Source organism: Talaromyces amestolkiae (genome assembly GCF_001896365.1).
Source record: "Talaromyces amestolkiae strain CIB chromosome Unknown scaffold19.1, whole genome shotgun sequence".
NCBI classification, from domain to species: domain Eukaryota; kingdom Fungi; phylum Ascomycota; class Eurotiomycetes; order Eurotiales; family Trichocomaceae; genus Talaromyces; species Talaromyces amestolkiae.
In genome coordinates this window covers 296,379-322,117 of record NW_024468055.1, presented here as the reverse complement: position 1 = coordinate 322,117, position 25,739 = coordinate 296,379, and the positions used below count along the sequence as shown (strand labels likewise).

General features: G+C 43.7%; 5 protein-coding genes across 5 annotated transcripts; 4 read left to right on the top strand and 1 right to left on the bottom strand.

The window, feature by feature from the left end:
- Window positions 1-7,440: 7,440 nt before the first annotated feature.
- Window positions 7,441-8,602, bottom strand: BHQ10_008429 (uncharacterized protein; the record flags this gene model as incomplete). The annotated part of the gene is made up of 3 exons (XM_040881233.1): window positions 7,441-8,349; window positions 8,398-8,417; window positions 8,476-8,602. 3 exons carry the CDS (start codon window positions 8,600-8,602, stop codon window positions 7,441-7,443), a joined length of 1,056 nt encoding a protein of 351 aa, XP_040736931.1.
- An 821-nt stretch (window positions 8,603-9,423) lies between these two features.
- BHQ10_008428 (uncharacterized protein) lies at window positions 9,424-10,497 on the top strand (the record flags this gene model as incomplete). The annotated part of the gene is made up of 1 exon (XM_040881232.1): window positions 9,424-10,497. The coding sequence occupies one exon, from the start codon at window positions 9,424-9,426 to the stop codon at window positions 10,495-10,497; it is 1,074 nt and encodes a 357-aa protein (XP_040736930.1).
- A 539-nt stretch (window positions 10,498-11,036) lies between these two features.
- On the top strand, window positions 11,037-12,330 carry BHQ10_008427 (uncharacterized protein; the record flags this gene model as incomplete). Its single annotated transcript, XM_040881231.1, has 5 exons — window positions 11,037-11,421; window positions 11,477-11,526; window positions 11,634-11,837; window positions 11,894-12,064; window positions 12,121-12,330. 5 exons carry the CDS (start codon window positions 11,037-11,039, stop codon window positions 12,328-12,330), a joined length of 1,020 nt encoding a protein of 339 aa, XP_040736929.1.
- Window positions 12,331-15,881: 3,551 nt separating this feature from the next.
- Window positions 15,882-17,675, top strand: BHQ10_008426 (uncharacterized protein; the record flags this gene model as incomplete). Its single annotated transcript, XM_040881230.1, has 1 exon — window positions 15,882-17,675. The coding sequence occupies one exon, from the start codon at window positions 15,882-15,884 to the stop codon at window positions 17,673-17,675; it is 1,794 nt and encodes a 597-aa protein (XP_040736928.1).
- Window positions 17,676-21,587: 3,912 nt separating this feature from the next.
- Window positions 21,588-22,019, top strand: BHQ10_008425 (uncharacterized protein; the record flags this gene model as incomplete). Its single annotated transcript, XM_040881229.1, has 1 exon — window positions 21,588-22,019. One exon carries the CDS (start codon window positions 21,588-21,590, stop codon window positions 22,017-22,019), a length of 432 nt encoding a protein of 143 aa, XP_040736927.1.
- Between the last annotated feature and the right edge of the window lie 3,720 nt (window positions 22,020-25,739).

Below are 25,739 nucleotides of genomic sequence, written 5' to 3'. Positions count from 1 at the left end.
CTGTTGTGGCATCTTTGGTTCCCAAAATTTCTATGATCGGCACATGGATGGGTATGAGTCTTTTCATGGGTGGTATTGGCATCCTTATTGGAAGTCCCATCAGTGGAGCTATTGCGAATTCGTCGTCAGGGTTTTCGGGTGCTTTGATATTCGCGGCCAGTTTCACGGTGGCGGGAGGTACGCTATTTATATTGACGTATGTATTGAGATCTAGAAAGTGAAACTGTATTTATAGGTTTGTGACTCCTTAAACGTCATGGAAGTGATGCTTTTCGAGTCTGATACGTGTAAGATCCACGTCTTTGTCAAAATGTATAGACTGTTTCTTTAATATCGAGGCACTTGAATGTGTGGGTATGTTTTATGCAGCGCTTTACGGCCAATCTTTTATTTCTGTATTGATCCTTTTTGTAACAGCTGGTCATCAATGAAGCGATCAATGAGACAATCAGTATACCGCTGGACAGTAAGACATACGATGCAAGCTTCTTTATACTTATACTTACCTAATTAGAGCCCTTAGTAGAGGTTCTAAGAAGACCTAGGAGTATCTATTTAGGCACTGCCCTAGATTATTTAAATGAGCACATCCCTTAAAGGGCTTCTTTCCTTCTCCATTTTCCTTTCCTATGCTTGTTATTTTCCATGTACGTGCGCACCTAGGTTTTAGATCTATGCATTAGCCGGATTGTCACATTTAAGTAAATCTTAAAGCAAATGCTGCGAGGCCGTAGAGAACTAGAAGTTCCAGACGACTTCTTCTTGAACACACTTGAAAGTTTTATTCTTCAAATTCAACGTTTCTACCCCTTATTGACGTTGTTTGACTGGATCTTGCGTGGATGCTTTGCTTTAGAGAGAGGATGGGAGCCTCATCGGTATGCTAAGTGTGTTTAAAAATGGTATAATTATCTGGTACAAATACTGAACATTCTATATTCTTCGAATCAAATTTTTTTAGGCCAAACTGCACAACAATTACCTAGGTAGATCAAATGCCGTGTCGCTATCATATCAAAGCAGTAGTGCACTTGTGGTTCTCTGCCACATCACATTTCGCGGCCCCTAGCATACCGACTCTTCGACCGAATCCATGGACCAAATTTAAAAAATAAATATGGTACTGTAGTCAGAACAGCAGCAAGTATCCCAAGCAATGTCAAAGCCCAATGAACAACAAGCTTGGTATACATTGGAATCGTAGCCTGTACCATTGCACCCGACGAAACGTAACGCATGAACGTGTTCATAGTCAATGCGCTCGCCGCAAAAGCCTCGTAAGAGTCAATGAGGTATAAGGAAGTTGACACGAAAAGAGCGAAGTTGCCAAATCCGAACAAAAATGCAGCTGAAATTGGAGACCAGATACTGATGTGCGGATAAGCTGTCCAGGCCATCCAAAAAATCGATATCGGAATAGCTGGTGCTCCTAGAATTGAATACCAAAGAAAGAACTCAGGCTGCAAGCGACCAGATTCTTTATCACTTGCTTCTCCATTCGAATTCTCCATGGTCGATAGTACCTTTTTTGCCATACCAAAGACTAACGGAGTTAGGGCCATGGAGCCAATAATTGTACCGACCTCCATAGCAAGGAAAGTAAGTCCTGTCATCCCCGGAGTCAATTGGTATGTATCCTGAAAGATAAACGTGAAGCCATTGAGAAATCCAAACAGGATTATGTAAAGCAAGGACAGATAAGCAGTCCATATCATGATTACTGGTTCCCGGACAATCATGAGGAAAGGTCTGATTAGAGCAATTTGCATGCGTCTCGCGAATTTCACGTGTTCGTCGACCTCAAGTGGAGACTTGTACCGGTCATTTCCCGTGATTTTACGGATTTCTGCTGCTTTCCACTTGAGCAGGATGGGTTCGTATGTTTCAGGCTGGAAAACAATCAGCGAGAGAAGCAAGACACCTGCAGCCAGAAGTGACACCCATTCAGTCCAGCGCCAGGACATGTGATCTGTCTGTGCTATAAMCCCGCCGATCACCGGTCCTATATAAGGCCCTGATGAGCCAACAGCTTCGCAACAACATTAGCTACCTTCCGTCATCTAATTGGTAATCTTTATCATACCTGCAAATATAGGAAATGCAATCAACCTGTCCATAGGCCTCCAAAGATCGCTGATCGATCCTCCGACAGTAGATAAAGGTGATTCGCCACACAGTCCGGCGAAAAATCGACAAATCAATTGTGCTTCAATCGATTTTGACAACCCAGCACCCAGTAAGAATAGCATGTATAACGCAATAGAGCCGAAATAAACAGGATTACGTCCCACGGTTTCTGAAAGAGGGCCTGCAAACAGTGCACCCACTCCAATTCCACACAAAAACTAGGAATTGACGAGTCTAATTGTTAGTATGCTTATTTCAAGGATCACCGGATGGCATGAGAATTCTCACCAGGCCTGTAGCTAACGCTTCAACACTCTCACCTACGCCAAATTCCCTTGCGGCTTTTGTTAACACGGCGGAGTCTATTGCACCAGCAGCTCCCACTAATAATGCAATCATACCAACATTGGCCGTGTAAAGAACTCGTCTGGTCAAGGACCAACCTCGAGGATTGCATGGATCATCCGGTCCCTCAAATTGAACAATGATTGGTGTTTCATTGATAATTCTGCTGTCTGACAACTCATTCCTCGGGATTGTTGAAGTAAGACTGCTGTTTGTAAGGTCTCTCGTTACATATCTGTGTGATCTTTGTACCACGTCCCTTTCCACGTCGAATGACTCGTCTGATGGCACGTTGCGAGAATGAACATTAGTCTGCTGAAGCAATGTAGTGTAGTTTTCCGCATAGTTTGCTCTTCCCTGGTGATTGAAGGTCCTGATCTGTAGGTAAGACTGCATTTCTGAGCCACAGAATCCTGATGTTCATTTCTCAACGTCCTTGTCCTTGATTCTCTGACACTCGAACGGTTTTACCGAGACCATGTGACTTTAAATACAATCTGAGTAATCCGTTTGTGTATTATGACAAATCCAATAAGTGAAAGGGAATACTAAGAAAGCATCCTGGTCGAACGAGTACGATAGCGATGATGCAAAACGAATATTCTACATATCTACTCTTCTTGCAGTATGACCAATGGACGGCCGACTTGACCTGAGAGTCAGGGTCAGATTGATAATTTTCAACGAGCTAGCATTCCTCGACCCACAAGATGCAGGCCTTTACAGAGATCTAGAATGCCTTCATTGGACACTCGCCTAACTCGTCTAATTCGCTTGACTCGTGTTCTGACGATACGCAAAAGCGGCACCATCTTTCTTCACTATGGACGCTAAAAGAATAAGAAATTTGTAATAGAACAGCTAACGTAAATCACAAGCGACCCGCCCACCTTCCTAAAAGTAACTCTTGTATTTAGTATCAACAAGTTAATCTTATAAAGTTATAACTTATATAAGGAATATTATAAATCTAATGTTATGAATATTAGAGATTCTTCTATTTTTTAAATTGTAAATAGCTCATTAAATTTATTCCTTAATTTTGGTGCTTTTTAAAGGGGTTTTGTATGTGAATTAGTAGCTTTTCGACGCGTTGAAATAAGAGAAATCAATATAGAGAGTTATTTTTCGGGGAGATGGGCGGGTCGCTTGTGAATCACGTTATCTTGCTGAGTAATCATATTTCATATTTGTCACAGGTAAGCCAGCATTTTTGCAGATCCATGTTTGTAAGCTCATATCGTCACTGCTGAGGATGGTTGCCGAGAATGATATCAACTCGATAATCCGCTTTACTTAGTCAGTCCAAATTTGTTCTCTAGTTCGTCCATTGTGGAAGAGAAGATTGTTTCAATATCGTTCGCAGAAAACGGCTTGAAAACCGAACAACTCGATGGAAGAAAGAAAGCAGCGAAGAAAGACCGGCTGCTTAACATGTCGGTTACGCCGAGTGAAGTGCGACGAAGAGAGACCAATGTGCCATCGATGTTTAGCGTCAAATCTGGAGTGTGCAGGTTATGAAGAGAGACGTCGATTGGATACAGGGAAGCTTAGGCATCTGTCGTCTAAAAGGCAGCAGCACCAGGTACCTGGTCCTCTGGAACACCAACGACGTCTTGACCGCACCACCGCAGTAAGCATACCAGATCTTGTTGAGCATCGAGAGGACGGTCTTCCTTTGATAGGCTTGCCAGTCAATCCGACCTCATCCCAAAGACCACACACTCGTGCACGCGATATATTAGCTTATCATCAATTTTTATTTCGCACTCTACCTATCCTATTTCCTTCACGGCATATGCCTTTTTGGAGAGACTTTATATGTCAACAGTGTTGGGATATTGAATATGTGTACGATACAATCACGGCGCTCGGGAGCATGCATCGCGCTGTGCTGATGCTGTCGCAACGTACAGAAAATGATCAGAACCAAGGCTTGGATACCAAAGTGATCGCATGTCAAGCGTACACAAAGGCACTACAGAAAATGGCTAACGTGGAGAAGAATACATTTTCATTCGTTGCCGTAGCTGTTCTTTGTGCGTATTTCGAGGTAAATTCAAAGGCTCACTCAATTCTTCATAACAATGAAACAACCACGTATTGATGTTGATGAATTGTACTAGTGCTTTACCGGAAATGTTCTCGCCGTTMCCCGCCATTTTCATACAGCAAATTATCAAGCCAGACTACTCAGCTCAGATAGCATAAAAAACCAAGAGTTGCACATCATCGCAATCGAATCCGCCTTACGAGATCTGGCCCTTATCTGCACTATAAATTTACCCTTTCCGAGCGAAGTACAAACTACGAGATTTTCAAATCCATCGACCTCTCGACATAGAGCAACGGCGCCTTCGAAGTGGAATAGAGATATACAGGGCTTTCCGTCGCTGACTGATATTCTCCAGGCAATATTGAACTTTAGTTCTGAGGACAAAGAAATGCGAGACCTAATATGGAACCCAGTGTCTGTATGTTTGGCACCAATCTCCATCGAGAAGKCCCAAAAGTTTTACGAAGATTTAAATGAATGGAGAGGCACCCTAGCGACTATCTTATTGACTTACGATCTTGATCTCCCTCTATCCCACCGCAAAATTTAACCTGGGAAACATGTCGTCAGCTTCCCATTCCGCCCTTGCCGTATCCTGCGATTCCCACTCATTTACGCCTCATATTGTCAGTATACGTTTTCTATGCGGCGCGGATCAAATGGTCGATGAGTATTTTTAATCGGGACGATAATCACGATTACGAACTGGAAGCATATTTTTACTTTTACCAGCAACTGCGACTTGCATCAACAGAATTCAGCTCGTTGATTACAGCCACCACCAAACATGAAGACCAAGAGAAAATAGCACAATCTTATTATGCCTGCGAATCACTAAAAATAGGCTTCTCTCCCTTGTTGTATCTCTCAGGCCAATGCTGCTATTTGATGCCCACTTGGATGCAATGGATAACTCACAAAATAAGCGAGCTAGGGCAAGAGGGAGTTTTCAATAGCCAGATCTATGTGAAGAATCTAGAGTCTATAGATCGTTTCAGGCGGCTCTCAAGGATGAATATTAATGGTACACTGCCACGGTTTTCTCATGTTCAGTCCAATAAAGAGATCATTCTATCTCTTCTTATCCCTACTTGTAGGAGAAGAGCTTATGTTGCCTATTACATCCGACTCTCCTCCAATGATAAAAAGCTTGGTGCAAATGCGGGCGACAACGAACATCGTCATTCTCATGATGTTATAGGGATATCGGAATGGGGGGATGGCAGTCGTGGTCTCCTCGACATGACTATTGATAGTACGAATGAAGCAACTAGCGAGTCTTTCAGCACCAGATGGTTACTGGATCAACCTATTGTTCAGGAATGGAGCGAATGGTCGCTGAACCCTGAGTTCAGAGTTGATCGCGTGCTTACGGACCATATTGTAGGCGGGAGTCTGGATCGGAACACTCAATACATATATACCGAAATAGTGTTAAACGAGTGATGAAAGTAAATATCTACAGATGTTCCGTTGATTTTCAAATTTGGTCAGCTACCGAGTATGCCCAAAAAGCTCCATTATACTGCTGTCTATTTCATACAAAGACTGAGGCCCACGGTTTAACTCCGACTCTTGTCGCCTCTCAACCTTGAAATGCAAACAGGAATTAATTCTAAGTCATTCAGATTAGCAAGCTGTCAAAAAGATACGATATATCAATCCGGAAACAACACTCCATCTGTAGAGTTAGAGAGTTCTCTAGAACAACATCTCATCTTCGACGAGTACCACCCAGATTTTGAGCTACAATCAGCTCCTATATTCATCGACAATGGCGTAATCGTTGGTTTTTGGTACGCGGATCCGAGTGGGAATGGGAAACGACCGGTGTATTGCTTCGTTAAAGAAGATTTCAGATTTCAGATTTGCGTATTGAAAAGGAGACACATTCGTTTCACAACAAATGGTGATTTTGATCTTCAGTTGAAATGCCATCCCTGAGAAGATCACTGCCCGTAGGGGATGATAGTCCGCGTCCAATGACAAAGTCGTGGTTTCTTATATAAGAAGCTATCTATCCCTTAACATAAATCACAAGCGAGCCTTTACCCCAACTGAACCGTCATTTTTTCCGGAACACATACACAATATTAATTCTATATTATTCAGCCCGTTAATATACCACCAATTCACAATAAAAATTGGAAAACTTTAGAAGAGGAAGAGGGATGAGGTAGTAGTAGTAGTAACGTAATCGGTAAGCCACCCGCCCATGTAAGCGATCCGCCCACCCCCATACGCCATACAAATTAGCCATGCCTGAATCCTTATGTGTTGATAAAATTAATATATAGTAGTATTAGAGCTATTATTGAAGGGAGATAGAGTTTATGTTTTTTTAAACACTGGAGTATACCTAGGTAATATTGCTTCATAGAAATTCAGGGGTTAGATCCACATATACATACAGGAAAGCCCGATTCACATGATCAGCAGTCGTGTGATCGAGATACTGTAGAAATTAAAGCAGAAAAGAATTAGGATCTTCAAGGTTACAGTTCTGCTATGAAAATTCAGGTGATGTGTTGAACATATCCGCGGATATCAATAAGTAGAGGAGGAGTGACTGAACTCGGGAGACTTCTCTAAGAGAATGGATGGGAGATCTCCAGCTCACAGCTCTTTGCAAAGTTCCTTCTTAAGACAGAGTCAACAGTTTGACGAAGCCTAATCAGAATTTGCTTCCCCGCCGTCAAATAGGAAAAAGCGGTCTCAGTTATGGTCAATATACACCCTTTTCTAATACTGTAATGACCTAGATTATTTGTACTTATATACCATACCATAAAATAATATTTCTTACAGGCTACGTGTCCAAGGATATTTTCATTGTAAGGGGTGATACTAGATTCAAGGCCTCGCAGGATAAGGAAATTAATCTTGTATTCCTAACCCGATCTATTTCGGCCTCAAGCAATCTCTATCCCAACCTTACCCTGATAGTTTCCTGACAGCATATACTTATAAGCTTCTTTAAGCTGCGCTAGGGGAAAGATACGATCTACTACAGGACGTAGTCGATCCAAATTGCCCTCAATTGCCTTGCACATCTCTTCCATCTGCGCGCGACTCCCGACCCACAGCCCTCTTGCCGTGAAAAGTTTTGTCCATGTATCCAATAGAGTTGGCAATCCGTCTCCTTCGCCCCCGACAAAGCCTACCACGCTGATTACACCATCCAATTTTACGCTCTCGACACTCTGTTGCATAGTGCTGGGGCCTGCAACCTCTACCACTAGGTCCACTCCTTCCCCTCGGGTCAATTCTCGTACTTTGGCGCCCCAATTGACAGTTCCACGGTAATTTATGATGTGATCTGCTCCCAGTCTCTCGAGTATCTTTGCTTTCTCCGGAGAACTAGTGGTGGCTATAACCCGAGCCCCAACCGCCTTGGCAAATTGTACTGCAAAGATGCTCACACCACCCGTCCCTTGCGTTAGAACCCACTGTCCAGCCATCAGCGGCCGCCCAGGTAGACCAAACAGCGCATTCCATGCAGTAACTCCTGCACAGCTCAGTGTGGCGGCCTCCACGAAACTTAACCCCAAGGGCATCCGTACCAGCCCTTGCTCATCAAAAGCACCAACTGAGCGCATAGTGCCGTCAACTGAAGCACCAGTCCCGTATTTCATGGCTTCCCTAGTAATAGAACCCGCCAGATGTTGTTGATTGAGCGTTGTTATCACTCTATCGCCAGGTTGAAAACGGGTGACATGTTTTCCAATTGCCAGGACGGTGCCAGCACCGTCGGAACCCGGAATGAGGTCAGGCTTAATTGACCATGGGTATTTACCTTGGGCGATCATAATATCACGAAACTATCAACTGGTCAACAAACGCTAAAGCAGGTGTTACTGTAATCATACGTTTAGAGACGCTCCTTGGACTAGGAGAAGACATTAGTGTTGACAACGTTGGAAAGCAATGAGTATCGAAATACTCACTTTTCACGAGCACTTGGTTATCACCGAGTGTGGATACGAGTTCTTCTTCCTTGAAATCCAGAGAATCCGGACCATCATGGCCAATGACAGTCCACTTCTTCACGGTTTGAGGGATTTCCTGAGACATGCTGATATATTGGGTTGCCGTACTGAGAGCATAAATACACCAGCTAAGGCATGTAAGTAGGCAATAAATTGACACATAAATGGGAACAAAAGATTTGGTAGATCAAACCCCTTTCTCTTGATTTAAATATTCAAAATAGTCACACTGAAGATACTTATACATGCTTGTCTAGGAGCCCGCAGACCAAAAAGGCATACGACACCCTACTACCTTCGGAGAAATATTTTGCAGATCGGCGTAACATCTAAATAGTCTCCGAAAAGCTGAGTTACATACAGAGATGTAATTACTTGTTGTTTCAACTCATTTGTCAGCAGGTGAAATATGAATCTTTTTAGTTTGAAGATATATTTAATAAATCTGAATAGACAATTGCAGAACTCTCCAGCCAGATTTATAAGCAGGAATATTCAATTTGTGACGGTCAAGTAAGCCCTAACTGAGAACACAGGTATCTGACAGATGGGACGCACGGACCTCCAGAGCAAAATCGCCCTGTTACGTCTTCCTTTATTTGCTTCGCGAAGCAAGTAGTCAATTTCTATTTCGAAAGTCGCCGGAGATTATTAATTGCTTCCAAGGACACTTTTTAACGAACTGTGAGGTACCAAATTTGGCTTAGATAACCACCTAGATATACTATATTGTACCAAAGTTTGTATAAATAAGAGTCCGACTTGCACGATTCTTAAAAGCCATCTAAATTTGATCAATTTTTTGGCTCCTCCTTTCATATCATTACATCACCCGTATAGATAATCCTTTGCACAATGACAGTTGCCGTTGACTCTCGTCTCTTTAAGCCTCTTGCTGTGGGCAATATGCTACTCCAGCATCGCATTGCCATGGCCCCTGTCAGCCGTTACCGTGCAGATGAAGACCACATCCCAACTCCCATGATGCAAGAGTACTACGGCCAGCGCGCAAAGGTCCCTGGTACACTCATCATTGGAGAGAGTACATTTATCTCTCCAGAACAGGGTGGGTACGCGAATGCTCCAGGAATATATAATGAGAAGCAGGTCGAAGCTTGGCGCAAGGTCACAGATGAAGTGCACATGCATGGGAGTTATATCGTCGCCCAGCTACTGGCAGTTGGTCGCTCAGCTGACATAAATATTGCAGCTCGTGAGGGCATTACAATCACAAGCTCGAGTTCTATCAGGCAGGATGATGATCACGCAGTCCCAGTTTCGCTTAGCGTGCCACAAATCCAGGAGACTATACGTTCTTATGTCTCTGCAGCCGAGAATGCGATTCGAGCGGGATTTGATGCCGTTGAGATTCACGGAGGTTATGGATACTTGATTGATCAGTTCCTTCAAGATACAGCCAACCAGCGAACGGATGAATACGGTGGTAGTATTGAGAATCGGTCACGATTTGCAATTGAAGTTGTCTCCGCTGTAGTGGAGGCAATTGGAGCGGAGAGGACTGCTCTGCGATTAAGCCCCTGGAGTAGAGTTGCTGGAATGGGCATGGCGGATCCAGTCCCGCAGTTCTCTCATGTAATACGGAAAATCAATGCCCTTGGGCCACTTGCTTACTTGCATCTAATCGAGCCTGTGGTCCACGGTTTTGAAGACATTGAGGCACCGAACATGGAAAATCTGGATTTTGCTTGTGCATTGTGGGAAGGCCCAATTCTACTAGCTGGTGGCTATAAGGCGCAGTCGGCGAGAGAGCTTTTGGACGAGAAGCGGAACGGGCAAAACGTTATAGTTGTATTTGGGCGATATTTCATCTCTAATCCAGATCTGCCCTTTCGGCTGCGACGGGGCCTGGACTTTACAAATTACAAGCGAGAGTCCTTTTATACGCCGATGGCTCGTGAAGGGTATACAGACTATTCATTCAGTCCCGAATTTATCCAGACTTCGACGGGACAACTATGACCTGGTTGGTCTGTGAAAAATAAGTACTTAGGTAGGTAGATACAATGGTTTTTGGTCTTGTATATCAATCAATCATTAGACGCCATATAGTCTTTTTTCTTGATTTTGTACCTAGTACATATATTGGATGAGATATATTCTAACAAGCAAGTAAAATCTTAGCCTCTTGGGTCTTCCAAAGGTCGTAGCTAGAACCCTTACATCCATTGATTAAAGGGGAATTGGGTTTCGTTCATGTCAACATTTATTCTACGCCGATCTTATCGTATTGGAGGAAAGGCCAAACTCAATTATAGTTGTTACATCTCGCATTCTTCTTTAATATCTTAGTACTGGAACCAGTCTATAACGAATTGGAGGCCATTGATGGTGATTGGCTGACATCCATGCACGAACAGCTGTCCAACAAACCCCACCTACTTGCATAATCGCCATCTGCTTCTAGCATGCGATTATGTTTGCGGCTCTTATTTAGGCTGTACCGTCGTGACAGAGAGAGAGAGAGAGAGAGAGAGAGACTAAGAAGTAAAAAAGAAACCATGTCATTTGGATTCGCTATAGGTGACTTCATCGCCGCCGGCCAGCTGGCCTGGACTCTGTACAGGGATTGCTACACTGTTGCACGGAACGCACCACAGGAGTTTCAGCTCCTTCTCGGCGAAATCTCTACGCTATGCAACTCACTGAAGATGTTGGAGGAAGAAGTCAAGAACGAGCAGTCTACCCTAGTGCGAGCCGGCGAGGATCGAGTGAGGATGGTTAATGAGATGGTGGCTGGGATTAGCGAGACACTGAAACGACTAAAAAAAGTGGCCTCAAAATATGGTATCCTTGGTTCAGCCGGGTCAAAGGCAAAGCATATCTGGATAAAGATCAAGTGGTCTGCTGAGTTCAAAAGCGTGGATTCGTTGAGAAGTAAAGTGGGTTTGTCACATTTCGTTATTTTTTGAACATGCGTCGTATGGACTAACTGTTCTAGCTGGTGTACCACAACACGGTAATGAATCTGCTATTAACTTCGGTTGCCAAGTATGTTACTCTGCACCCAAATGTTTGAAATAATTCTTGTATATTGAGATTCAATATCCATCAGTTCCTCTCTTGGCCGTATCGAGACCTCGACTAAAACACTACAGTCTGATATTGCAGACATTAAGTCTCATCTCCAGACGTCCCAAGATAATAACAACAACTCACCGCCATTGGCCTCAATGGTTGAAGACGAAGTGTACAAGCTCTCCCTCAGTGCAGAATTAATGAAAAATGCAGAGACGTTGCAACCTTGGAGTTCTATTTCAGTGGACAAGTGGGTTCAGTCGGGAAAATGGTGGTTGCTCCGGGTCCGTACCACTGCTTCTGATGAAGGAATAAGTGCTTATTCCGTTTTTATTCACAGTCCCAGCTGGAAATTTACGCCCCTACCAAGCCCAACGACCACTCTGTGCCTGTATCTGCATATACGAATCTAATCAAAGCGTCTTGGATTCTGATAGATATCATCGACCACCACCCTCAACTTACCTTGGTTACTACGGACACACGCCTAGAGGTGCTTCTCCTGGCAGCTGTTAGTTTCATGTCCAAGATCGAAATACAATGTGATTTTAACTGACAAGTAGCCAGGAACTCAAACAAGAATTTAGAAGAATCCACGAGCTGACCCTCGCTACGCCAGACTGGGAAATAATAGAACAGCAAGACTTGCGGATCTGGGAAAATAACACTAGGGGTCCGGTTCTACAGCCCAGCAAACGGAGTCAAAAGACGAAGCTAGTGCAAACACAGACTGACTTTTGGGTCGTTCGAGGCGAGCAAGTCTATTTCCAGAAGTAAGGGATTTTCTTCATTTCATTCATCCTCTTAAGGAGCTGTCTTTGCGTCCTATGAAGGCATAGAATCAAACAAACTCGCAACGTTTCCTAGCTTTCGGTACTGACCTTGAATCATGAAATAGATTTTCTTTGTACCAACGATCTGACCTCACTTCACCACAAACATGTGTGGTGCTTTTCTTGATGCATAAACACGAAAGAAGTGGAAGATTAGTTGCTCAAGACCAGCATGAGTCTTCCTTGATTGAATTCAAATGTAAGTATTTGTTCACAAATTGCATCTATATAAGCCGGTTCATTAACATCCAACTTTAGTACGGGAAGACCTCTACTTAGAGGTCGAGAAAAATGGAAAATCTCTGAAAGTGGGTTTTAATAACACTATATATACTACTTTCTCCGATATGGTCAATTGGAAGAAAAGTATAAAATCCCTGAAGGTTGGGACTGAAACGCTTAGATTTAACTTGGAAACAGGTAGGCTTCTACCTTCGAAACCCCCTCTACAGTCCTTCGAGAATACTAGGCTTACCGAATTGATAGACGTCGAAACTCTTTTGACTCTCATAGAATCAGCGTATGTCTACTTATTTAGACGTGACTCAGACATTCTCGATCTCAAGATATTTGAAGGTTTTGCATTGATGACAGCCGCAAAAAACGGAAGTGAAATAGTCATTAATCGGCTTAAGCAGAATTCAACCAGTCTAGATCCAGAGACTCTTTCCAGTGCACTAACAGTAGGATCAAGTCTAGCACGAAAAGGAAACAACCTCAGCAGCTACCTGTCGTACTTGAATGAGAGCCTGTACTCATGGGCAGTGGGTCATGGACTTGTGGGCATAATCCGTATTCTTCTTGCAGAGAGGCTTCGTGTGGACATGGAGAGATACTTATGTTACGCAGTCGAACTGAAGAAGGAGACGATTGTCCAAATTCTTCTAGAAAATAGTGCCGATCCAGATGCGAGGAGCCACTTACAGAAGATATCTCGCTTTGGAGTCACTCCACTTTGCCAGGCTTCTGGAAGCGGACAATTAAAGGTGGCGCAGATGCTACTCAAAAAAGGGGCAAATATCAACGCAAGAAGTGGCAAGGGACAGACAGCACTACACATGGCAATCAGTGGAGGACATACGGACGTGGTTGACCTTCTTCTAGAGAAGAAAGAAGTTGATATCAGTGCTATTTACAGTCGAGATATGTCTTCAGAGGAAGGAATGACACCTCTGCATATGGCGGTGAGAAATGGTCGCTATGATTTAACGCAAAAGCTGCTTGAACGAGGCGCCAATGTGAATGCTAAGGAAACTTTAGACGTAAGTGTTATAGACGAGGAAGAGTACGTCACTTACACACGTCTTCGTACCTGGGGGATAACGCCTCTTCTACTAGCAGTTGAGAGGACGGCAGCGTCTCAAGAGGAATCAGTAGTAGGGCTAGACATGATACAGCTCTTACTTGCAAATGGTGCATATATCAATGCAGAGGCTGGGAGAGAGACTAGGAGAATGTATCAGAATAGGACGGAGAGTACATCGGGAAGAATGTCTGGAACAACACCTCTATATGCGGCAATTGAGTCTGCGCGAGATGAGAGATTAGCACTGGTCATAGTTCGGCTCTTGCTTTGCCACGGCGCAAACGTTCATCTGGAGGCCTGGAATGAGAAAAAGCTGTCTGCCGATGAACAAGGGTCTATAAAGAGATATGAAAGAGTATCCGGAGTGACACCCTTGCGTTTGGCAGTCAAAAGAGGCTACAAGGACATTGTCAAATTACTCCTTGAGTCGGGTGCAATACGAGATCAAGAAACAATAGAATTCGCAAAGGAAGGCGAAAACTGTGAGATAGAGCAGCTTTTACAGGATATGGATACTTATTGATCTCAATGGGTGGAACTTTGCTTACATACTGTCCAATGACTTATATCCCAATGCAAGCTTAACTTTTTAAAAAGAATCTTCATGATTATATATTGTTATTTTTCTTCTTCTTCTTCTTCTTCTTCTTCTTCTTCTTTTTTTGCGCTTGTGCCGTCTGGTGCAATAGCACAGTTTGATTATATAACAAACAACACATGAATCAACAAATCGGAATAAATAAGGGTTGCGTACGTCCATTGTCAACGCAGCTATTTTTATTCACGTATACAGGACCAAAGACCTATAAATACCTAGGTAGGTTGTGCAGGAGCCTGCCATATGATATAGAAGCTAATGACACCTCTAGCTCCGCCGAAAGGCATATTTTCTCCCGACACTGCGTTGGGTCACTCACCAGCTCGTCGTCTAAAGCTCAAATACGTTGGGCGTTGATTGAAGTACCCACCTCTGCTTCATCGCAAGAGCTGACTATACCACATACATATACATGTATATATATATATATATATATTAATTCATCATGCGGTGATGCCCCGCGACCAATTGATGGACTCAACTAAACTCCAATATTGATTTCTTACCCAATGCGGATTCCCCGAAGCTGGAATTCGTTCCTGCGCAATGCTAATTTAACCCCTAATGCCTAACCCGATTCTCCAGTAAACAAGCACTGTCAAGCAGTGCTAAGAACGTGTGGACCACCGGAAAGTCCAATTTCGAGTCGTTCGCACAGCTTTAATGTGCCATGCCATATGATAGGATCGGCGAGTTGCCCCTATGCATAGTGGGCCCTACAATGATCTTAACATCTTGGTTACTACGTTTGGTTTAGCGTTGGGGTCTAGAAGATAAATCGGTGACGTATCATATCAAACCTATGTTGGAGATCGGCACCGTGCGAAAATAAATAGAAACTGCTCGCGTTAAACTGCACTCGGCAATCGAGGTGTCACGATTCGCGAATAGATTCGAGATCCAGTCTAACAGACAGCTTTTCGGACTCCTTTCTAGTTAGATCTGGCGATTTGGTTCCCATCTCGAGGCTGGGAAACTTAGGGAGGAACCAACGGCCTTTTAAGGTAAATTCACACGATGTAGTACGCTGTACCTTTTAGATAGGAGAGACTGTACAGTGTAAGACATACGTATATTGTTTACCCAAATCAGCCATAGAGGCCTGGTAGGCTCGTATTTAACGGCCCGCTAATTACTCATGAGAAGGTTATTCTGTGTCAGCCCCTGTGGGGTCGCCCATAGTATACCCTATTTGTAATAGCAGTATGTACAAGAAGTCTAATCCGTAGATATCATACATTCTAAGATAAGTTGCTATTTTAAAGAAAGTCAGCTTGGACATTAGCTAAATAGGCCTAACTAGTCATTGCGTCATACGTAAACAGTGGAGATACAACCAACAACTTCAGCTTGGGACAGGGCGAATTAAAGATCAGGGTTGGGGTAATTGGGACTCTAGATTAAATGAATTGCCAAAATTGTTTTTTGTTGGGAATACTTTTCGTGAAAAGGGCAGACTTGGGGGCGCCCAAAACTGGAAAGGATATTGATTATGTCCGGGTATAAATAAAACCTGCTGAGTACCTGGCTACTATATCGTGGAATTGTCAATAATTCTTTCCATACATCTCCAAAGCTCGAGCTTCTCGCTATGTTACAGATACCATGTACTTCTTTGGTGAAGGCGGCTTCCGCATGGCTAGTCCTTGACCTTATCACCACCACATCGGCGACCTACCTCAACTCTAGTAACCCGGGGTACAACTGTCACGCTGGGCACTCCTGTTGGCCGACTATCAAAGAATGGGAGAGTTTCAACAGCAGTCTGGACGGAAACTTACACCGCACGATCCCCTATGCAGCAAGCTGCTATTACGACTCCCCCTACTATGACCCTTCAGCCTGTGTTGTCGCCGCAGAGGACTACTCAGTAAACCAGGCACGAACCGAAGTATACGGCGCAGCAACAGGACTCAACTGGGAAGTGTGTCAAACCCAAACCTGTACTCTGGATCCTTATGACCCGACTGTGGTCTATTCCGATCAGTGTTCCCTTGGCCGACTGTCGTCATTGTATGTCGATGCTCGAAACGCAAGTCACGTAGCCACTGCCGTGAAATTTGCCCAACAGCACAATCTCCGAGTCTCGATCAAGAACACGGGACACGACTACTTTGGCCGCTCTACTAGCCCTAACACGCTGGCAATCTGGACTCATAACATGAACAATATCACCTACCATGAAAACTTTACCGCGTCTAACTGTCCTGCTTCCAATGGGCAAAACGTTGGTGAGATGGGAGCCGGTGCTCAGGCGGCGGACGTGTACTCATATTTCGGGGATCTCAACTTCGACGTGACTGGTGGCAACGAAGGATCGGTTGGCCTTGCTGGCGGCTTTGGTCAAGGAGGTGGCCATGGTGTCTTTGGCCCTTCGTATGGTCTGATGGTGGACAATGCGATCGAATTTGATGTCGTGACAGCAGACGGCGAATTCCGAACAATCAATCAATGCAATGACCCCGAACTATTCTGGGCCATGCGAGGTGGAGGCGGAGGCTCCTTTGCCATTTTGACAAGCTACCGCTTCCAAGTGTATCCGTCAATAAAGATCAATGTGTACTCGTTCAGGGCCAACTTCACACTCCCCGGCAACGAAACTAGCAATTATGCAGTATTGGAAGATGTCCTCACACAGCACGTCACTCACCAACCTGTCTGGTCACAGAACAACGTTTCAGGACACGCTTATTATTGGGCGGATAAAGCTGAGATTTACCTAGTGCTGCCTTCGAACAATGTAACGGCTTTAAAATCCCTCACAAGTGAATTTTCCTCCTTTCTGACCAACCAAACGGGGATTATTGTCTCCGAGAGCTCTTATACGACCTATCCCAATTACACCGGCTTCCTGGGTCTCACCAGTGAAATTGCGACTCGGCTTACACCAGGTGGTATCTTCGACGTTCTCGCAAGTCGACTGGTGCCGGAATCATTGTTTGAAACCAATATAACCGGCTTAGTTGACGCTACTATTGAAGGAGTTCGTCTCAGCAATAAGTATATACCTGACGAAGGCGTTGCCATGACTCAAGTCATAATGACCACACCTATCAATACCCAAAATGGCAATGAGACAAGTATTAATCCTGCCTGGCGCACAGCTCTCTGGCACCTTATCATGACAGGGGGATGGTTCGATGTGCTTCCTACTGCGAATGAAAACGCAATGGTCGAATCATGGTTGGAGACCAKSGAGCCACTAAAGGAATTGACCCCTGGTGGAGGATGCTATGTCAATGAAGGCCACTACTTGGAACCAGAATGGAAAGATACCTTTTGGGGATCGAATTATCCTGAACTGCTTCGGATTGAGAATAAGTATGATCCTACCCATTTCTTCGACTGCTGGAAATGCGTTGGCTGGGAGGGACCGTCCGAGTAAGTTTGCTTCCTTATATTCCAGTGGTTTTCTGTTTTGCCTCTAACCTTGGAATGCGTATAGGTCCTACAAGTGTTACGGCACGCATAACTAGTACTCTTTCTGCATGTTCCTAGATTTGGTGGCATGCAGCACGTCGTGTAATATTCCATCTGTTAATGATGCAGATGTTCACTTCTTATCTATACTGTTTCTTTTAGCGAATAATCATTCATTGTTATGAGCTAGTCTTGTCTAACGCTCACCATAAGGGCATATTCGAATAGAATACATAGCATGAGGAGAAGAAAGAGAAAGAAAATAACAAGTTCTTCGCGCGCATACAGTCTTATATAGCCAAGGGAAATCAGGAGCTTCCAACAGGCTTTCTCTCTGGGAATCTGGGTTCGCCGGATTTGCCGGGTCAGCCCATAACAACAGGCAATATGGCCTTCAAATTGACTATCGATTCGGCGAAGAGCACTGATGTCAATATCCGTAAGGGCTTCGCACGTACATGCTCATGAGGTCAGCTCATAAAATTTATTCTTAAATACATCTTAGTGACCAAGACTTGATTTCTTTATACGTGATCACTGACTACCGTGCGTCTTTTTTGTCCAAGTAAAGACATAATATACTCGTCAATAAACCCACTCAACGCATATCAAGATTTTTCCGTAAGACCTGAAGCAAATTTGGAAATAGACCCCTTACGGGAAGACTGCATGAAACAATTGGAGAGAACCTAAATGGCATTGCACATTTGTCCCACCCGTATGAGAGGGATATTATTTTTCAACAAAGGCAACTTACACTTGACTTGTCGAATCGTCAACTGAATCTTTGCTTACTTCACCATTAAAATCTCTGGTCCGCTACTCTGTGCTATGTACATCGTAATGCTTTTACTGAATCAATACAAGTTGCTGACTTACATTATATAACCCTAACGTGATCAGTTCATGCTACTGCAACCATAGTCATCCCCACCTTGCTACGTTGATATACCAGTACTCCATAGATAAAAAGAAATTTGGATACCCCTAAGTAGCAATAAATTATAATGTTATTAGTTACACTGATGCATCTATCTGAGGTTGCTCAGACAAATCTACCGGCTAAGGCATAACCCCTAGATATAGATATCTCAGACAGCGGAATTGGATCAATGTTAAGCTTCGCATACAGATCTACACCAGTGAATCCTTTTCTCCAAGGGTCAAAAGGACTTCCCAGGTTAGACGACGAGAATTGAGCAAGTATGGATGCAACAGGCTTACGTAGTAACCCTATTTTTCAGAGTAACACAACACTCTTCAGTACAAGATTGCTATATTAGTCACCGATTAGCTTTTTTGGAAGTACGTTCATTGCGTTGCGGATCTCCGTTGCTTGATAGTTTCTTGACAGCGTCCTGGACGAAAATGAAGGCCAATCCCGACCAGACAGTATTTGCGGCTGTCAGATAATTCGGATCTCCAGAGGCAGTCAAAAGAGGCAGTCAAAAGAGGCAGTCAATCAGAAGCTCTGTCTTTTAGCCCTCAAATATACTCCTTCATGATATATCACAACTCACGTCAACTACACAAAAAATAAACTCAGAAGAATGTCTATAGAAACCCGGCTTTGGAACCTCATGTTGACGAATAAACAGACAACTCAATACATACAATCTTGCTTGTCACTTCTTCCTTTCCCATGCGTCTGAGATACTAATTTGGACTGATCTAGAGTAAACCCACCAATCCGACAGCTGCGACAAGGTATTCAAAAAATCAAAGATCATTAGGTGTGGTGGACAAAATACAGGGCTGCAAAAGAGGGGTTATTGGACGAGGGAAGGTTTAGCCGAATGCCACATCAGTCGATTCCAGAGGGGTAGGCGAGTAGTTCCTGGCAAAGCAAAGCTGGAATTAGAGCAGCACCGTAAAATCTGCTTCATGGAACGAATAATCAATAATAAAAAAGTCAACAAAAAACATACAACAGCTGGGATTCGCTGGTGGACCCAACTACTAACCAGCCGGCGTGTGGCTTAAGTACGGCTGAGCGGACGGGAAGCCCTGTTTTCCACACCCTATGGTCGTATGTACTCATGAATACGAAATAATAGATTATATAGTTGAGAGCAAATGACATGATGAGAATGTTTCGATATAGATGAGAGACATCAACTTTGATCTCCTAATGACTATACTGAATGGTGTATGCTAGTGGAACAAAGAAGTTCTGAGTGTTCTAATCTGATTTCAGGTGAATTCCACTAGACATAGAAAGAAATATTTGTAGACCTTAGTAGAAATCCTATAACTTACTAGATAATAAATCAGTAATATTATATAGATCTCTGCAAGTCCCATGGGACTAAAGTTTTTTTAGTCCCAGACTTAGACTCAAGTTGGGATAGATTTTTGGTCACTTTCTAAATTTCCAACCTAAGTTACCTAGTTTATTCTGAGCAGTGTACATAGTACGTAATTAAAGTAGCATCTAGCCTCCCAAGCCCGCGTACAGCCTCCGAATCACAACCCAGAGCTGGTGAGCTCAGGTTTATATTAAGGTTTTTAGATTAGGTTCTAAATGTCCGACCTGTTCTTGGCAGGTTCGTGTTGGGTTGGGTCTGAAATTAAATTCTGAATATCCAACCTAACCTTCTTGGCAGATCCGGGGTTGGGTTAAATCTAAAATTGGACTCTGAATAACCAAAAAATGCGAAGCTTTCCCCTTTCTATACAAGCTTGTATGCATATTGCAAATTTGACAACTTGCTTGTTCTTTCTTTCTCTTTCCTCATATTATATTTACTCTTCAGCACACTTACAGGGGCGTTAATATACCGTTACCAATATGCCTAGCTCTCATAATCGTCACTTTCTATGTTGACTATACATACTCCTCCCTCCTCAGTCCCCCACAGGACATGATATTGGTTGAGCAGATACGAGTAGTGGCGTAGCATCTATTAAAGCGATATATTTATGGAGAGATTTAGTAAAAATTGAAAGATTATTAGTATTTTCCTATTTGACTGTAATAATTTACTATATTTTTTAAATATTATAGTTAAAATCACATGCCACTGTTTAACGAGTTAGGTATTAGAAAACCCCTGTTGACCGCAGTGATTATGTTGGCCCTAAGGATCAAAGTCTCACATATAAGGGAGCTGAGTGGCCGAGGGGCATGCCATCTGGTACGTTTCGAAGAGTGATCTGCCGGATTGGGCCCCTGGCCATCACTATATACAAGGAGCGCTTGGGTTTGAATCCTGGTAGGAAAGACCTCGGCGAATGGATAGAGGGGTTTATGGCCAAAAAGATATTTAATTTGCAATCACAAAAGACAGGGAGAGGACGGAGTCTAATCCTTAAAATATATCTCCCTCAAATTACTTTATATTAGATATTTTCACAGTTCTTTACGAGGTTTTTAAGAATTTCCCTCTTGATATATTATATATATAGGCTATAGCATCTACATTAGATCCCTAACAAACTAAGTGGAATTACGGAGGCTGTAGAGCCTAAAAAATAAAAAAGCAAGATTCATGTATTTAGCCTGTTGATATTTACTGTCTACATGAAGCCAAATAATAAGGCCGCCGCACAGGACGTTAAATAGATATACCAACAACCAACCAACCAACCAACTCACTCTCGTATATTAGAATTTAGCTTGGGGTAAAGTTTTCTAGTACTTGTCTCACAGGGCCTTCAAAAAAAAAAAATGCGGCACAACACGAGAAAGAAAAGTGAAAAGGCTAGAGGCTACGGTACAGCCTGTTTTATCAAGTATATATAGGTTCATTAACAGCTAGGTTATAAAAGGGGCCTAGCAGAACAAAAAAGATATTCACTAGACACCCCATCTTCAACTTTCAAGTCTCTATTTCCTTTCCAGAACATCTCATCTCCAGCCTTCAAGTCTCCAAACATGGCTTTCATCAAGTATCTTGTCGCAATATTTGCTACAGCCGTTCCCGCCACCCTCGCCAACCCGGATTGCTCGCCGACAGGCGCTGGGACCTGCACTTTGACGATCTGGGGCGACAAAGCAATGGAGTCCATTGCGAACCCTCCATGGTTCCCAATACTACGGGATCGTATGGACTGGAAACATGCGGTAATTTCCAACAACGCTTGCGAGGATATTTCCGGGGACGTGAAACCCTACCAAGGCTACGCCATGGATTCCCAATTGCCATACACCGTCGTGTTTGAAAGGCTTAGCCCGTATGGCAATTACAATAGCTTTCGCTTCTGCTATGCTGGCTCGTGCTACGACGGAGGTGCAGCTTGTGAAATACGATCCCAGACGGGCGATTATTGGGAAACAAATTATTGCAGGCGGGCTTTCGATTGCTAGACTGGTAGGGTGGAAGGGGCTGGTAGAAACTGGCGGAAGGCATTTGCGATGTGACTACCTCAGCAGGCAGTGTGACAGCTATCACTGATCGATTTATCTGATCGCCTCATCAAGCTCTACACATAGATTACCGCCTGGGAGTATCTGACCGTTTCATTGATCGCTTTATTAGGCCCCAGCCATAGCGCTCACTCTTCTCCTCCCCTTCTTCTTCTTCTTCATATTTTGTATTCTCGCCGAATAGCGCCTAGCTTAAATATAGCAATGGAGTTGTTATGAGATCTAGATTGGCATCGTCACAGGCAGCGTGGTCACCTGTACTAGTATTTGTTGCTCCAATAAATGGGCCTTCCCCAGCATGGCCTCTTATTTTTCGTCTAGCTATTTGTGGCCTCGACCGGAGCTTTCAAGTTCCTTTAGCAGTATAAACTATATGCACCCGTGGAGCAGTTCACAGCCCAATACATTTATGATGGCGTTAAGCTTGCACTGAGGCTTACACTGACCTTTTGGGGCCAATATCCGGTAGACCCCTAACCAACATTGGTAGTGGGGAGTGACAAGACGGGTAGTTTTCTAGCCTTGGTAGACAATTCCGTCCAACTCCTTGCAATAAAAGCCACCTGAGGTGCAGGAAATTCTCAATTTACTTGGTTTCTCTCTCTTAATAACTCAGCCAGACATTCTCATCGGTGCGACTATGTGGGCAAGGCCATTCTATTATGGAAATGTGGCGGGKTCGGAGTCTGAAGATGGCTGCGAGACACAACCGCCTCAAAACACGTTCCGGACAAAACTCATCGCCCCATTTAATCTAGTTTTATTTTTTATGAATCTTCTGTTCCTGATATTTACAATCTGGATGTTCGCCCAGCAAAAGTCACCTAGTTGGATCCTTAAAGAAATGAATACTTACTGTAAGTAGTAGTGCTCCTATCCCATAAGGATGTATAGTACTAATTGTTTGTGCGCAGCACCGCTTCTTGAAGAGTTTCAATTCTCCTTCCATCAGGATAACCAAGAATATGCAAGCATCTTCAATGACCCATTTACTATCTATAAGGCAGATCCGTCACCTGAAGTAGACGCAGCATGGGAAGCCCTATCCGAGACACCACTACTGGCGTTATCCAGGGAACAAATAATAAAGCTAGGCAAGGATCCAGAATACACAGTTAGGATGCCTGAAGAATTCGGTAAGCCATGCATTGCATCAACAAGGAAGCAACAAGAGTATATAACTGATACCGCTATGATAGCTTACGGAGAAGAAATGTACGTAGGGGCCATGGACGGCCAGCACCTGATCCACTGCCTAGATCAGCTACGAAAATTCGCCCACTACGACTACTATTACCAATCTAAATGGGGCGACATGTCGAAGATGCCAGCTCTTGATGCTTCTCACCGATCACACTGTATAGGCCTATTACTTGATGCGCTAAAGTGCCAACCTAATGTCAACGTGGCAACGTTCAACTGGATGGAGGGCAATCATTATCCGTACCCAGACTTTAAGACCCAGAGAAAGTGCCAGAATACAGACCAACTTTTCCAATGGATCAAAGAAAGAGCGGGCTCACGAAGCGGAAACGAGGCGTGGAATTTCTCTCGGCCGGAGGGCGCAAAAGAAGTGTCGATGCCACCACAATTCAAGGCACTCCAAGAAAGCCTAATTACATAATTGGCGCATGCATGTTGTTTTTTGCACCCAAACCTACTTTAGCTCCGTAGCAATCTACCTCCTGTGAGGCATCAGCAGTCTTCGACACTAAGCTAGGGCTTAAAACCTTTGAAAAAGATCCCCATTACACCGTAGTTATTACAGCTGGTAGACTGCGCATGGGCAAGTGGACGGGCAAAGTACAAAATCTTCCTGCGAGGATGGGGTATGTACGCTCCTTTGGGAGAAAGGTCATTTGTATCTATTCCCCATTTTGGGAATTTCTTGATTTTGGGCTCATATCTATTTTCGGACGGAACAAATAGTATGGGATCCACGAGAACGTTTACTTTTATTGGGTCTTCACATTGCAGCCCTCAGGTGAATTATACCGCGAATTCAAATTCGTGGCGTGGGCTTGTGGACTTGAGCTTGAATTGAAGTGAACTGGAAGCCGGGACTAAGGGACACACAACCACGAAACTCTCACTATCCAGAGAGTATAAGCCTAGCTACCAATAATAGGTATATTATATTTAGGCAGTGTAAATGCGAGGAGTCCGTGATAGAAAGCAATAACCCCGAGCGGCAATAATTTATACCATAATCCACATATATAATACATTCCTTCATGAAACATTAAGGAAGACATTCAATGAGAACACACCATCAATCAAATCTCTAGGGTGGGATGCTCCGAGAAGCACGGAGCAAAGGGCTCAGTGTCAGATACAAAATCCCTCCAACATAAACTTCTGAAACAGACACGCCGACTGCGGCGGCTTACAAGTCGAAACGGCGTATCCCTAACGTTATACACCGTCTCAGGATCTTCTCTCCAGGAAACACTGACTTCGAAGATTAGCAATCCTGGCTGTCGGATCTGCATCAATGACCCCAGTATCGGTTTGATGTTATCTCGCATGACCCCTGGTTCATCCAATGCAGCTCCGCCTAGATGCATGTATAGTTCTTGAAGACTCGTTAGACTTGCAAGTACACTGCACGTTTGTTCCCAGGTCTTTGCGTCGAAGGGAGCGACTGTGTACGAACTTTCTATAAATTGATCCTGGTCTGATGAGGGTATATCCTCTGGAGAAAATACTGTGTCAGGCATTGAACGGATATATGGAAAGTGGAAAAATGAGTGCTGCAAGCGAATGACACGAAGAAGATTGAGTCTAGATGGCAGGATGGTCTGCGAGAGACTGAGTATGGTGTCTGGGCTATTGAAATCGAACGTATTTCCGCTGTAAATAAGATCTATTGCTTCTGAATATCTTTCTTACCGGTTAGATATATCTTCTAGTCATGGAAAAAAAATTAAAGGTATATGGATTCTTACATTAGTCGGCATGTTTTGAGTATAGAGAGGAGATTCGCATTCTCGCATTGTGCACCATCCTTCTTTCCTTTGTAATAACCAGCCGTAGAGCGTACGCTAATTGTCGAATAACCCCAGCATTCGTGGCGATAGGGACCAATAGACTCATCTTCATAGCATTGAACTCCCAGAAGCCGCTTGGGGGCGCGCACCAAATGTAGATGTTGGTCGCATAGAAGGTATCGCCATATCAGGATACGAACTTCGTATGGTAAGCGGGTAATCAGCAACGATTCTTTTTGGGCAAAAGTCCGCTGCTGTATTGTTTTTCTCTTCTTGATTATTCTTGATAATATGTTCTGGGATCGGTCGATTTGACTTTTACCGTTGTCGTCCTCCAAAGGCAATGTGAGCGCTCGAGGACGGTTTGTGGGAAGCGGTTTGGCGCGGAATGCCTTTCTTTCTTTGCTGACTTGGGCGTTTGTGGGAAAGCCACGAGTAGCGCAATAGAATACCATGGTGAATGTAAATGACTGTGCTTTCAATGCATGAAAGTGTGATGCAATGAACAGATGTCAGTTAGAAAGGGTGTTCATTAAATTCAGCCTCGTATGCTGCGGGCACATAACACAGCCACCCTAATATAGCCAACAGATCGGCATAACTGAACCAACATCGATTTCCGAGGATACTGAAATGTATTGGTTAGCGACTTGAATTATGACAGTGCTAT